The sequence below is a fragment of the Astatotilapia calliptera genome, chromosome 22, assembly GCF_964374335.1.
Source record: "Astatotilapia calliptera chromosome 22, fAstCal68.1, whole genome shotgun sequence".
In the NCBI taxonomy this organism is placed as follows: Eukaryota; Metazoa; Chordata; class Actinopteri; order Cichliformes; family Cichlidae; genus Astatotilapia; species Astatotilapia calliptera.
In genome coordinates this window covers 4,491,432-4,506,459 of record NC_137442.1, presented here as the reverse complement: position 1 = coordinate 4,506,459, position 15,028 = coordinate 4,491,432, and the positions used below count along the sequence as shown (strand labels likewise).

Sequence of the window (15,028 nt, the reverse complement as noted above, 5' to 3'; positions counted from 1 at the left end):
TGGAAAAGAAACATGTGTAGTTGTAGCAGCAAACAGTGTGTTAAGTGGATGCGTTGTACAGGGAGATGGCCACAGGCAGGAATGATTTCCTGTGTCGTTCAGTGGTGCTTTTCGGTAATCTCAGTCTCTCACTGAACGAGCTCCTGTGACTGATCAACATGTCATGGAGTGGGTGGGAGGTGTTATCCAACATTGTCTTTATCTTGGACAGCATCCGCCTCTCCGACACCACCTTGAGGGAGTCCAGCTCCATCCCCACAACATTGCTGGCCTTACGGCCAACGTGAATGTACTATTGCTGTGTGATTTATTACTGTTACTGAAGGTCCGCAACTCCGAACTGTAGTAAAGGGACCTCTGACTAATACGGCGGGGTCCCTGTCGGCTCGTAGCCGAAAAATAGCTTTACTTTGTTGTGTGGGTCAACTTTTCTTGCGAGGGACAGAGAGAGGCGTTGAAAGACTGTTCCAACGGAACTTATTGTTTTCGGAGGAAAACACGAACACTGTGTAGAGTCGAGTCTTACTAGCTTACTTAAAATTGGGCTCATCAGGCACTCTTCTTGGCTGCAGTGGTTATTATTATATTTACATGCTTCCAGCTCCCGTTTTTCCTCGACGACAACTCGTACCTTTCCACTCGCCTTTTTCTCCCTCCTCGCGCTCACAGACACATAACGTGTATGGCAGTCCATTCTCCCTGCAACACGGACTATACTGCCCATGATGCTACATTCTTTAGAGCTATGCTGTCACGATCCTGGGTCTTATGACCCAGTGTTTTGAGTTTTAGTTCATTTTGATGTTTTAGTTTATGTAAGCCCTTCAGGTTCCTAAGTTCATTTGTTATCATGCTTAAGTGTTTCTAGTTCTTATTATTTCCCCCTCGTGTTTCCAACTATGGTAAATCTCCCCTGCTTTTCATGTGTTTCATGTCTGTGTCTTACATTGTGAAGTTTGGGTTGTCATGTCTACGTCTCATTATGTTTCCTGTTTTATTGTGAAGAGGTCTGGTGTTTCTGTGTTCATCGTGTTCAGTTTTACTCTTACCCTGTGGCGTTGTTATGTTCATGTTGATCTACTGTGCCTTTCTGTTCCATGTTTCAGGTCCCTATGTTCTGTCTCCCCCAGTCTGTTAAGTCCACATGTCTTGAGTTCCGTCAGTGTGTTTCCTGTTTTACTTTCACAGTCTGTTCTATGTTAATGTTTCTAGTTTTGCTTCCCTTGCCTCGTCCTGCTTAATTACTCTCAGCTGTGCTCTCCTCCTGTGGCTCATTCCCCCTCGTTATCCCTCAGTGTATTTAAGCCCCATGTTTCTCTTTGTCAGTGTTGCGTCCTCCATCATAGCTGTGTGATTTTTCCCTGTGGCTCCTTGTGCTTTAGTTTTTCCCAGTTTAGTTTATTTTGTATTGTTTTTCGTGTCCCACTCCACGCCAGCAATAAAGCTGTGTTTTTTGAGTTTAACTTTTGACTCTGTGAGTTTGCGTTTGGGTCCTACTCTTGCCTGCACACAGCCGTACTGTGACATATGCTTGTAGCATTCTGCCTGTTAGCTTAGAACAACAACAACAACAACAACAACAACAACGAAAAGGCGCTCTCTCACCCAGGAAACACACAGCCGCAGAAAGAGAGAGAGAGCGTCGCCCTGTAACCATGGCAACCGTAACGCTGCCGCCTGGAACAACAGAACGTAGCTGTCAAAAAAAACCCAAACAGTCCTGACCCGCGACAATATGAAACAGGAAAGTACCGCAGTGTAATCCATTTATTTCAACAAAGTAACTGTATTCTGAATACCACCTTTTTAAACGGTAACTGTAACGGAATACAGTTACTCGGATTTTGTATTTTAAATACGTAACGGCGGTACATGTATTCCGTTACTCCCCAACACTGCCGGTAGCAGACCTATTTGCTCGTACCCATTCTCAGTGAAGCACTTCAGTGAATCATGTTTCTGTGCCACGCAGCCCTCTTTGTCTTATTCTCTGTATTGCGTACACTCTCGCTGTCTGCATCTGTCTCCCTCTTCTGTTGCACTCTTCTTTCTCTCTGTCTCTTACTTTTATCCTAGTCACAGTTTCCAAGATGTTCTTTTTTTCCCTTCCACCTTATCTTTATTTCTCATGCTCTCTCTCAACCTCCTCCAGCTCCTGCTGCTCTTCCAGACTTTCTTGCTGCTGTCACTGCTGGTACCCTGCATCTCTGCGCTGTACTGTACCGTGTGTGTGTGTGTGTGGGGGGGGGAGATCAAGAGAATTTGAGATGGTAGGGTGGAAGTAAGAAGCAGAGGCAAAGTAAAGGATAAAAGGATAGTGGAAGTAAAAGGAAAAAAAAAAAGGGAGGTGAGGGTGGGAGGTGTGACATTGTAGCCTACACTCAGCTGCAATCCAGCTTTACCTGGCAGAAGGGATGGAGACATTTCTTTATCGTGCCACTGCGAGCCTCGAGGCAGACTTTTTCTCAGGTGTAAAAGCAGGTGAAACAGAAATACTGACGACCTCGGGGACCTGCCAGATGTCAGGCAACATCAGCTGCTTGTGGGCACAGCAGCGGGTTAGAAGCCTTCCATTTTCAGGAAAGTCAAACACTTTCCAGTCATGAAATAGGTACTCATGAATTCAGAGGCACATACACAAGTGGCTTCTTTTTGTAAAAATGCCATCAGAGGTGCGTGGTCTACGAGGTTACATCTGTAGCTGATGTGCCGAAGGTGTTCTCACTGTTTTGGCTGCTGAAGTTAATATCCATTAAATGAATTCTTCTGAATATTCAGAATGTGAAACAATTTGCAGTAGATTTGGCATTATTCAGTTTATTACGATAACTGGTGCTGAAAAAAGTGGGTTGATGCTTGTTTTATTATTTACAGGTATCTCTTCAATAATTATTCTGATCTTAGAGTTTCTGACTGGAGTATATTTGGAGTAGATTGTGCATTTGAGTTGCAGTTACATGTCAAAAAAAAAAAGGTAATGATGACTATGTCAAAAACATGAGAAGTTTGAAGTGTTTTCAACCAACCTACTTGCAAGGTCATGCAGTGTTGGCACTTTAATTTCCCATCAAGAAGTTTCAAGGATTCTGGTCAGCTCAGGCCTTTCTGTTTGGAGTTTTCATGTGCTTTCTTTGGGTCCTCCAGCTCCTCCCACAGTCCAAAGACAGTGGCCATTGTAACTGTAGTACACTCAATAATTCCCTTGCTTGTGGAACCATCTTTATCAGCAATAACTTGAAGTAATCATTTTCTAGATGACTTTATCACTCTTTTTAAATCACTGTGGAAGAGTTTTGATCCACTCATCATAACAAGGGTGCTTCAGTTCAAGGTTTGCTGTCACTTGCAAGTTCCCATCACAACATTTGAATCCGGTTGAAGTCTGGACTTCGCACAATTGCATTACCTTGGTTCCTTTCTTTGTCAACCATTCTGGTGTGCACGGGATTGTTCTTCTGTTGCATAAACTTTTTTCAGCCAAGCTTTAGCTGTCGGACATTTAACTCTAGAATACTTTGGTATACAGAGATTTCATGATTGACGCATTGACTGCAAGGTGCCCAGGTTCTGTGGCTGCATTGGAAACCCATGCCATGAAGCTCCCTCTGGTGTTAACACCTTTGGCGTTAACACCAGAGGTGCTTTAGAGCTCTGCAAATACTGAGTCAACATGTCGTTTCCACCTCAGCACTCAGCAGCCTCACTCTTTAACTTGATGTTGTCCAACACTTTGTGGCTGAGATGCTGTGGTTTCAAAGTGCTTCCACTTTGTAATAATACCACTCTTTGCACTGTTGGTATCTTATTACAGTCCCATGCTGAAATTCAGTGAGCTCTTTAGAACAACCAAATCTTTCATAAATGTTTGCAGAGGTAGACTGATTTTATCCACCTGTGGCAATGGGCCTGCAAACATCTGAATTCATATTAATCAAATTCACCAAATTCAATTGAATTCTTTTCAGTATAGTCAGATGTTGGGCTGCTAATAGTTTAGTTACTACGGTATATCACTTTTTCATCTTGTTTCTGCAGTGTATATTTTTGTGTTTCCACGACTGATTACTGTTGATTAAGGGTTACTTGAGTTGTTAAGGCTTTCTTTCAGTGAGGTTGCTTGTTTTTGGGAACATGCAGGCTTCATTAGGATGCTTTGATGTGCTCTTTTCCAGGTGCTTTTAGGGTAGATGTTTCATTACAAAACATCAAAGGCAAAGCCTTCTCTTTCTCTCTCACTATCTGTTTTGCACCAATGCTACTTGCTTCTTTTCAAGTATTAAAAGTGCGCTCAAGACCTTCATGGCTTACACTCATATTGTTCTTCTGCAAGCCTCCCGCTGTTGTAGTTGAAGTCGGGGAAACATTTTAGCGAATTTACTGCTTTATCTTGCGTCCCCCTCCAAGCCTCACCTCATCTTGTCTTTGCTTCACCTCATGGTCTCAGCTCCTCAACAATGTCATTTCCTCTTAGAAATGTGTTTTTGTCTTTAGCACAGAATCCCTGATGTTTGTTCCCTGCAGTGCAGGTCTCAGCCCTACCTTCACAGCTCTGATTACTTGATTCTTGTTTCTGGACTTTTTCTTTTTCCTTTTGCTTCTTTATTTCTTTCTAATAAAAAGAAGCAGAAATTGCTCAACGTTTCTGCTATTTTTAATTTCTATAAGAAGTAATAAGGTTGAAAATTGTGTGTTGCAGATTTCCTAGAACTTTTACATTAGACACAGGATAACAAGGATAAGAATAGAGTAGAAGTGAGCAGAGCTTCATGCTGTGGGTTCATGGATGCACTCAGTAGACATCATGGAAATCCATCAGTGAAAAATAAGTTGGCAAAACAGACGCTTTTCTGGAAACAAAGAATTTTGTTGCAAATTAAATGAGACAAATTAATAACAAATTAATGCCTTAAAAACAGCAGAAACATATCATCATTCCCATTTTCTATTCCACTCAAATTGATTGATTTCATATTTGAGGTATATAGATTAAAGAAAAAAGAACTTATCTGCTCTCCAATCTCTGTTGCAGGTACTTCACCAATATATCCATAGGTGGACGGGACTACTCTTTCAACAGTGATGGCTACTTATCCAAACCGCTGCTTGATGTTATCTCCTATTCCAACGGGAGAGGCTGGGAGGAGGTCAGTACATATCTGTGTAAATTGGCACTAATTACCCAAACGTAGCAACTAGATAGGCTAACCACAATTTCACACACCATCAAACATGCTAACTCATCACTGCTCAATTTCACCTTTTATGCTCTCTCTGCCTGAAGCTCATCTCTTCTTCCTCCTTTCCTCTCTCCAATATTAGATCTCCCCTAGGCCCCCTCCTTTCCATCCTTCTACTCCTGTCTGTGTTTTTCAGCCTTGTTAGTAGGTGCTAATGCACAGTCCAATATCTTTGCCATCAGGAGCAGTTGTACAGTAATAGTACTAAATCCAAGGTCTTCCTCTGTGGGTACTTTAAATTCCTCAAGCTTTCCTTCGACCTGAAGAAATAAGTAAACCTTTTTGTTCTTCCCACCCTGTTCCATTTGCTCCTGACATTTTAAGACTCAATATGTTTACTGGCAAGTAGCAGACTCAAGGTCTCCCTAATTTTGAGAATGAAAACCTGAAAGGAAAAAAAATCAAAATTTTAAAGAAAAACATAAAAACACACACACACACACACACACACACACACACACACACACACACACACACACACACACACACACACACACACACACACACACACACACACACACACACGCACATTGTTTTAATTGCATAGCATCACAGTAAGTCCCTCATTGCTGTAGTGTGTTACCTGTCTACAGTCGCTCAACACTGACCTAAAAGTTGGTCTGGACATTTAAAATGATTTAAGGAGCATTTAAAGAGAAGATAACACAAAATACTGCAAATATATATGTCTTTGAGGAACAAGAAGTACTGATATTTTTACAGCAAATTATAGTATGCAAACTAAAATAATATTAGAATCAAGTATTTTTGCAAATTATTTTTAACAGTAAGGAAATATTGTTTTGAACAAATCTGCCAAGACTGTAAATTTCAAAGGAAATTTCAATCACATGATTGTTTATGTTAATGTCTCTCACAGCAACACTTCTGTTTCTCATGTTGCTTCAGTTTATGAATTTTGGTTCATAAACTAAAATTTTGGTCGAGTCACTCAAAACTCTAATTATTGTCTTTTCCGCCATTCAGTTGTAGATTTGAGTTGTGCTTGGGATCTTTGTCCTTTTGCATAACCCACTTTTGGCCAAGCTTTAGCTGTCAGACAGATGGCCTCACATTTGACTCTAGAATACTTTGATGTACAGAGGAGTTTGTGACAGTGACAGCAAGGTGCCCAGTTCCTGTGGCTGCAAAAGCCCAAATTACCCCCCCCCCCCCCCCCCCCCCCGACCATCACTTTTGGTAATTAGTATGAAGTGTTTGAGCTATATTTTGTTTTCTGCAAATGTGCCGCTGTGCATTTTGTTCAAACATGTCCTCTTTGATCTTGTCTGTCCAAGGGACATTGTTCCAGAACTCCTGTGGGTTATGCAGATGCAACTTTGCAAGGCATTCTTTTTAGAAGTTGGATGCTTTACTCCTGGGAACCCTTCTAACCAGGCCACACTTATTCAGTGTTTTGTTTTTTGTTGCTTTCATGAACTTTCACATTTAGGATGGTAACTGTTTTTACCCTGCAGGCTTAAAAGCACAATGCGGTCACCCAGGTCCAAGATTGTGAATGCAATAACTCGAGGAAAAGATGATGTAGGAGTTTGCACTTTATACTATAGGTGCATCTGCTAAAAATCTTCATCGAATTTCAGTGACCTTGAGGACCTAAAGGTCAAAGTCAGAGGTCAGGTTTTCTCAAAGTCTTGTAAATGCAATAACTGAAGAATGATGTCACCAAGAATTTTGAAATTCTTTACCATATCGACTCAAAATTTCAGAAAATTTTAAATCTCAGTGGCCTTGACTTCAAGGTCGAGGTCAGATGTCAACTTTTTCTGAAAATCACCTAGAACTTCAAATTCATACCATAGGTGCATCTACTATAGGAGGCTGAGGCACCACTGCCACTGGCTGCCAGCATTCTTAGGCTTCTCAGAGCGTAGTACAATATGATTTAGGGGTGTATTTGCTGGGGCATACACGCCTGCAAAGATCAGCAAATAGCCAAAACATCTGCTTTTATAGAGGTGGCCACACTGCAATTGCAAGATTTGGTCCTCGTTGTATTATGCTGATTATACAGCATATGATTATAGTGAACTAAACCATGAAATATGAACAATATATCAAAGAGACAGTAAGAAACTGTGGAAGTATTTGAGAGAACAAATGAAATGTTTTGCTCCGTTTGATGTGAGATTCAGTTGTACAATCTCATTTGGCCATTCTTTTGTCACCAGCTTCACTTCTTCTCTGTGTGTCATGGCAAATATATGATCTAAGAGGGCCTCTAAGATTCTCTCTTCACTTGCCCACATTCTTGATAAAACATATTAACTTGACAATGCTGCACTGCAATGCTTGCAGCATGCTGCAATGCTGGACTCTGAGGTTTAAAAAAAAGTTATACTTAATGTTGGTGTGGTTTGAGGGTAGTGGTGGTGATGGTGGTGATTGTTTTGCAGCAGATAACAAGCCTCACATCAAGATTCAGATCAGTGATAATATTGACGATGCTTAGTGACTGCTGAACAACGGGCACTTATTTTGTAACGTCTCAGCTTTTTTAGTTATGTCTTTTCTCACCCGGTCTCGCTTTGCTTTTGAGCTCTGTATTTCTGCTGTATTTCTTCAGTCTTCTGGCAATAGTTAACCTTACACGAAAGCGACGATTTATAGTTCTGCCTGGTGCTAAGAGGCAGCAAACTGAAGTACTGCTCTATCAGTGGGAATCATAGTACAATCTTCAGCCCTTTTCTGAAGCATCTCACCTTTCCTGTATTGAATTTTTGCTGAATGAAGGCTGCAATATTGACAGAGGAGATAGGCTTCTGACTAGTTTTCCATACACTTGGGGTAGATAGAATAAAAAAATAAAAATAAAAAAAAAAAACTGGCTGCAGCAAGCAGAAAAACTGAAAGATAAGAGGTTATGTTGCACCGTTGTGCTGCTCTTTTATATCTTATGCTCAGGTTATTTTGTAGAGAAATTCCCCAATAGAGAAGTTTACCCCAACTGTGTTGAGCATTTCAGCATTTAGCTCATCATCTTTGGTTTACCAGGCCACAACCACATCAAACAGCAGATTTAAAGAAATGCTAACTAGGTGTCAAACATATTGTACTTGGCATTTAGGGGTGAAAAAGCGCATTTATCAGCTTAAGGATGAGAAATGCAATGGAGATTAGAGATAAAAGAACAGTGTGTTTAAATTCATCATGGACACAAACACAATTTCTAATGTTAGCTACAGAAGATTTTCACAGTATTATTGTAGGGTCTTTACCTCTATCAGTCAACAAAATGCTGTGGATGAACAAAAGAGAAATGTAAATCAAATCAATATTTGCTGTGACCACCCTTTGCCTTCAAAACAGCATCAGTTCTTCTAGGTACACTTGCACACAGTTTTTGTAGGAACTCGGCTGGTAGGTTGTTCCAAATCTTGGAGATCTAACCACAGTGGATGTAGGCTTCCTCACATCCTTCTGTCTCTTCATGTAATCCCAGAGACACTCGATGATGTTGAGATCAGGACTCTGTGGGGGCCATACCATCACTTCCATTACTTCTTGTTCTTCTTTATGCTGAAGATAGTTCTTAATGACTTTGGCTGCATGTTTGGGGTCGTTGTCCTGCTGCAGAATACATTTGGGGCCAATAAACAATCATTTCTATTTCTGAAAGCATTCTTTGTTAACAGCATTTTTCACACCTGCCTGAAACTTTTGCACAGTACTGTAATATAAAAGTAATATTAAATAAAGAAAATGATATTGTTGCACACAGGCTTCCTTTTAGATCTCAAACAAGATGTGGAGGCTATAACTGAGACTGTTAGAACTTAATTTTTCATTTTGTTGTTTGCTGGATTGTTACTTGTTCAGACTTCTATTTGACTTATAAGCATGGCTTACATGGTTAAAATTTCTTTAACATTGTGCAAAAGTCTTGTGTGACCCTTAATTTCTCTGGTGTTTTGTATAAGAGAGGCCAGGCTTTATGAAGGTTTTTCAGCTGCTTTTTAAATCATTTTCATTTCAATTCTTGTACCTGAAGGAGAATATATTCTCAAAGTAGGTTTTAACTTTGCAAACATACAAATGAAGGTGTAGTATTGTCTGTATAAGACTCTTATTTCATAATCATTAGGAGGTGGTGATACTTTCAATGTAAAGTGCAGCAGCGGATCAACAAACACTAAATAAGAAAATAAAACATTTCTCATTTGAACTGAATCTGCTGTGATGCCGAGTGTTGGCTTTGGCCTTAAAATTACTGCAGAGATTTACCAGAAACGTGCAAAGCACAGAAGACTTTAAATAAAAAATACAGGTGGTTCACAACGGGCGATTTACTGCATTAAAATGATGCAATCCAAACATCAGTAAAACCACTGCTAAGACATCCACGTAATATATTTCACAAATCATGTTATTAAAGTTATGCTTCCATCATTAGGATTCAGACACTCCTCCAGTTTCCCATAGATTTTGGGAGGTTTATTCCCTACATTCAAGTTGAGGGGTCATATGATGACAATGATGCTTTGCTTCACAATCTCAAGAATGATATATCAGTTATATGAAATGGGTGTCAGCTGGTACTAATCTCTACATTGCATAGTTTAAAAAAAATTGTAGTCTGTGGGAGCAGGAAGCGTTGTTTGTAGTCACTCAATAGTGACTGTTAATTCTCTCCTCCATGTCAGAACATGCTCCATGCTCATAGGGAGATCATTTGTTGCTGGACTTTTCTGCTGGTCAATGTGAGCACAATAATCATATCATGTGATTTAAGGCCATATGTGCTGGACACCGTGTACATCAACAGGGATCTTGGTTCACATTGCTTGTTGGACTCTGCTGGGATGCTACTGATTCTAGTCCATACTTTTTAAGGGCCAAATTTTAGATGCAGCCAAGGGTGTAAAGTTCAGTCCTCTCAGGATCTTTTCTCTGCTTTTTGTAGATGACACAGTTCTGTTGGTTTTAAGTGATGGGGAACTGTGGCAGTGAATAGATGAATGGATTATAATGTTGTCTAATTTGTTGTAAGAATGTGCACTCCAATACAAATGATGCTGGAAATGAAAGGATTCTTGTTGATTTTTGATGTTCAGCTGTCAGCAAAGCCTTATTTCACATGAGGATTTGAAAATCTTGTTCTGTAAATTTTATGGTAAATGGTAAATGGCCTGTATTTATATAGCGCTTTACTAGTCCCTAAGGACCCCAAAGCGCTTTACATATCCAGTCATCCACCCATTCACACACACATTCACACACTGGTGATGGCAGCTACATTGTAGCCACAGCCACCCTGGGGCGCACTGACAGAGGCGAGGCTGCCGGACACTGGCGCCACCGGGCCCTCTGACCACCACCAGTAGGCAACGGGTGAAGTGTCTTGCCCAAGGACACAACGACCGAGACTGTCCAAGCCGGGGCTCGAACCGGCAACCTTCCGATTACAAGGCGAACTCCCAACTCTTGAGCCACAATCGCCCCTTTATGAAGTTGGCTGTTATGTGATGCAACACTACAGCAAGTCATATTGCATTTGTTTGTTCTTTGAGAGAAGCGTAAACATTGGAGTTTACAGAGGATCAATGAGCAAATAAAATAAGAAAGATGACTACCTTTATAATCAATCTGATAAGAGACCTATAATCTTAAACCACACAAGTCCTAATCCAATTTCAGTTGAGTTTAAAAGTGTAATAAGAGTTTTACAACCTCACAACACAGAGGGATGTAAGTGCACTGTGGACTTGATAAGAGATGTGGATCGATTACAGTGATTCAGAAGGTACTTTGCGAGAGACCAGGCTTTCAGAGTGGACTTGTACACAGTGTACACTCCCAGCCACCTATAGAGGATAGGAAAATCAAATTAGGTTTTAAAAACGAATGCAAATTATTAAAATAATATGCAGACTAAGTGTGGCGACAATAAGAAAACCATTTAAAGCATTTTGGTTAGACTAACCAGTGATCGATAATGTCAGCACAGGTGATGCATGTATTAGATTGCATCACTAAAAAAGCTGCAATGTAGGTATGATTTTATCTAAGTTTAAAAACAACAACAACTCTACAGTTTTGGAGTTCACTGATTTTTTTTGTGCCATTGTTCCCCTTTAAAATCTCAAGGCCACAGCCTCAGAACTTTTCAAAGTCTCCACGTCTCTGCTCATCAATACTTACCTGTTCTTACCAAAAGCCTTTTTTCATATTTAATGAGAATTTAAAATACAGCAACTCCTGTTTGAGTCAGATATACACACAGACTTTTTATAGCCGGATCTAGAGACTGAATGCTCCCATCTTGATGTCTTGTTTTGATCTTTGTGTATCAGAATATATTTAATTAAATCACTCTTTACTCAAGCTTCATGATGTTGACACCATAATTTATAATGCTTTTAGAATTGTCTCTGCAGCTTTATGAGAGGTTTTGCTTGGAGAGCTTGATTACTACAATTTGCAGCTGTTGTGCACACATAACAGACCAGCAGAGTAAAATACAGCCAGACATCACTTAATAGTGGTTTTGAGGCCACTGTTGAAAAAAAGGTTGCATGTATTCTTACCGTTTTTGTTAGAAGGATTTTTGTCTTTGTGTGAAGAATCCATCTACATCTGCCTCTTTAAAACATTGGAGTAGGGGTTTTAACTAACGCTAGCAGATGACTTTTTTTTAAGAAGTTTGGAAGTTTACATGACTGAGAAAGATCACTTGGAAAAGGAACAGAATTCAGGACAGTGACCATTTAACCAAAAATATAAACAATAATAAAACTGATGGTAGGACCAAAGAGTCAAAAATAACTTCCACAAATGAACTAAAACCTCATTTATTTATTGCCATATTTACTCATATTGATGTAAACTCATAGGCAGCTCTTATTTTAAGAATATTTATAGTCTTGTAATTGAATGTGCTTTGCTACTTAGTAAAAACCGACTGTTGTAACAGTGAGTTGGCCTGAAACAATCTTTGCAATTGCTACTCTCATCACTGAGCGTTTGAGTGTTTGGTCTTTGAATGAAAAGGTGCTCAGATAGTGATGTGTATTATCTTCGCAGCTGCAGCAGCAGTGGTTTGTTTTATAGTAAACAGAAGACACGCAGTGTTACAATGAGCTGTGTCTGTGTGTGTTTGTGTGTGTGAGAGTAAGCAGAAGTAAAAATATAAAGAAAATCAAATATTCTAAATATTGATTTTAAAAGCCTTTGTAAGAAGTGGTGGGATTATTGTCAAATTATTGACAAGAGAAGGGTCGAAAATCAATGTTCTGTATGATGATCGATCCTGCAAAGCATTTTGGGTGCAGTGACTGGTAGACATTGTCTGAAGAAATGTCTGAAGTGTTATGTTATGAAAAATTTAAAATTTTGTAATTTTGATATTGATATTGATAAAATCCCTATAAAGATCTCTGCTTTTCATCGCCAAGCTTTTTTTAGCATGGACTCTTATTTACAAGCATAACTTTAGTCCACACAGTTATTATATCTGGAATAACAAGGATGTTTTATTTAAAAGAAAATCTCTCTTCTTAGATAGTTGGTTTAGGGATAACATTATTTTAGTCAACCAATTATTTGATTCAAATGGTACGCTTTTCTCCTATGAAGAATTTTATTTAATTTAGCTATAAATCGTCATGATTATACAAAAGTATTTGGCTCAATACCATCAGGGGTTTGTATGCTGTTTAAGAATCAACCTAATATCACTTCATTCCACAGGCCGTTGGCATCTCCCATACAAACTTTTGTTGGCAAGATTTGCTTTTCTAAGCAATCTAAAGACAACAATAAATCTATCAGATCTTTATTTCAGAGTACCATAACCACGCTACCATATGCCATTTTTTTCTGGAACGAAGTTTGGAGACTCCCTAATCAGTTTTTAATTACCAACAAAATTAAAGATATTTCTTATAAATTAATACACAGAATTTATCCTTCTAAAGATTATCTTCAAAGCAAATTCAATTTAGACATTGATACAAGCTGTAGCTTTTGTAAAACTTCCAAGGAGAATAAAAAAGAAAAAAAAAAAGTGTTTCTCTATGGAAAGGGTACAGAAATTCAAATCAGAGACACAGATAACATTTTTGGTTTGTGATAAAAGGCCCGTTATTGACAAAATGAACTAACTTTGTCTTTGTTTATAAATTATCTGATTTGAAATATTATTTTTTATTTGAAATGCTGCATTTAAAATATAGACACTGGGCTCACACACTCAATGGATTAGGGCTGTTCGATATAACGATATATATCGGATGACAATATAAAAACGTCTATCGTTTCATTTTATGCTGTCGTTTGTTTCGTGGTGTCACAAAATAAACTGTTTACAGCAATATTTTTTCATCGTTTTGATGGTCACTGTAGTGGCTATATTAATTTTGAAGTTCTCTCTTTCTCTTATGTTTAATATAACCACACTATGGACGGACAAGCGCCTGTTTTTATGTGTTGTGGTTAGCAACAACGACAAAAACACCATCGCGTGTCCGCTTGTTTATGTTCCACATAAACCTTTCACAATAAAGCTCAAGATCCTGTTGAGACTTTTCAAAATAAACTGAATCACGTGAAAGAGCAGATTATTTACGGATGAGAATTAAAAAAGAGCCGCCAGGTGCTAAAAAATAAACCTTAGACTCAAACGTTAGAACAGGCTTTTCCCCGCAGCACGCCGTGTAATAAATACTCACAAAGAAAACAGCGGCCGTTACAACTTATGTCTAAAAATATATAGTTTCATGCATCTGTTAAAACACTCGACTCCACATGACACGCAGCTGGAAACACTTCCTGCAAGTCGAGCTGCCCGAGAGTCACAGAATTTACAGAAAATGTTACATTTTTGTGATTTATATCGTTGGGACGATAGAATTCTTATATGGATATGAGATTTTGGTCATATCTCACAGCCCTACAATGGATGCACACAGGATAGTAGCACGAATACAGTTTCAAACTCTGTTATAAAATTCAGTTCATAATGACAGCACAAATGTATACAAACACTATTCAACTGACTGCAAGTAACAACTCAACTAACATGAACAATGGCAGATAAGCACTAGCTACTTCTGAATAGCTACTTTGTGCATCCAAAGACTGGAGGGAAATATAATACATCGGACATGCCCTGATTTTTAAAACAGACTTTACTGTGTCATTCACACAAAGTCAGAAATGGTTGCATTTTGTCATAGATGACCTGTGTTTCCAGCTCTATTTGAACTACACAATAATCTTTAGAGATGGGATCTGAGAAAGTAAATGGTGTAAGCAGGGTGTCTGGTTTGAGAAGCTCTTCTTTTTGAATATGATGTTCTGTCGGCCTCCTCAACCTTCAGCTGACGCTCAGTTTCCATGTATGTGCGAATATACAAGGCAAAAGGAAAAACTGTGGAAAAGTGGGATTAACATTGGTTCTTGTTTACCAGAGACACTGTGGTAAAATAAAGCATGAGATGAAGAGGCTCATTTGATGCGGGGTCAGCACTAATGCTGGCAAAGAAGGAGCAAACCTGGAAGGCAAAGCTTTTCTCAATCAGTCCAAGCTTGAACTCTCAGTTTTTGTCATTAGCTGTAGCAGCGTCTTTATACTTACGCCTGTAGTGATGAAGTGCTTTGAGAGACTGGTCTGTCAGCACATCAGGGCCGGTCTGCCTCCCACTCTGGACCCCCACCAATTTGCCTACAGGACAAATCGTTCCACCGAGGACGCTATCACCATAGCGCTCCACACTGCGCTGAGTCACCTGGAGCACCGAGGAAGCTATGTGAGAATGCTCTTTCTGGAC

The 15,028-nt window shown here is 39.4% G+C and overlaps 1 protein-coding gene across 1 annotated transcript in view; it reads left to right on the top strand.

Annotated features, from left to right (window-relative positions):
* grin2da (glutamate receptor, ionotropic, N-methyl D-aspartate 2D, a) overlaps window positions 1–15,028 on the top strand; it is a 98,549-nt gene that overhangs the window by 43,734 nt on the left and 39,787 nt on the right. Inside the window, exon 3 of the mRNA XM_080296374.1 lies at window positions 5,030–5,144. Within this exon, the coding sequence (XP_080152500.1) occupies window positions 5,030–5,144 (115 nt within the window). The remainder of the gene's footprint in view (window positions 1–5,029; window positions 5,145–15,028) is intronic.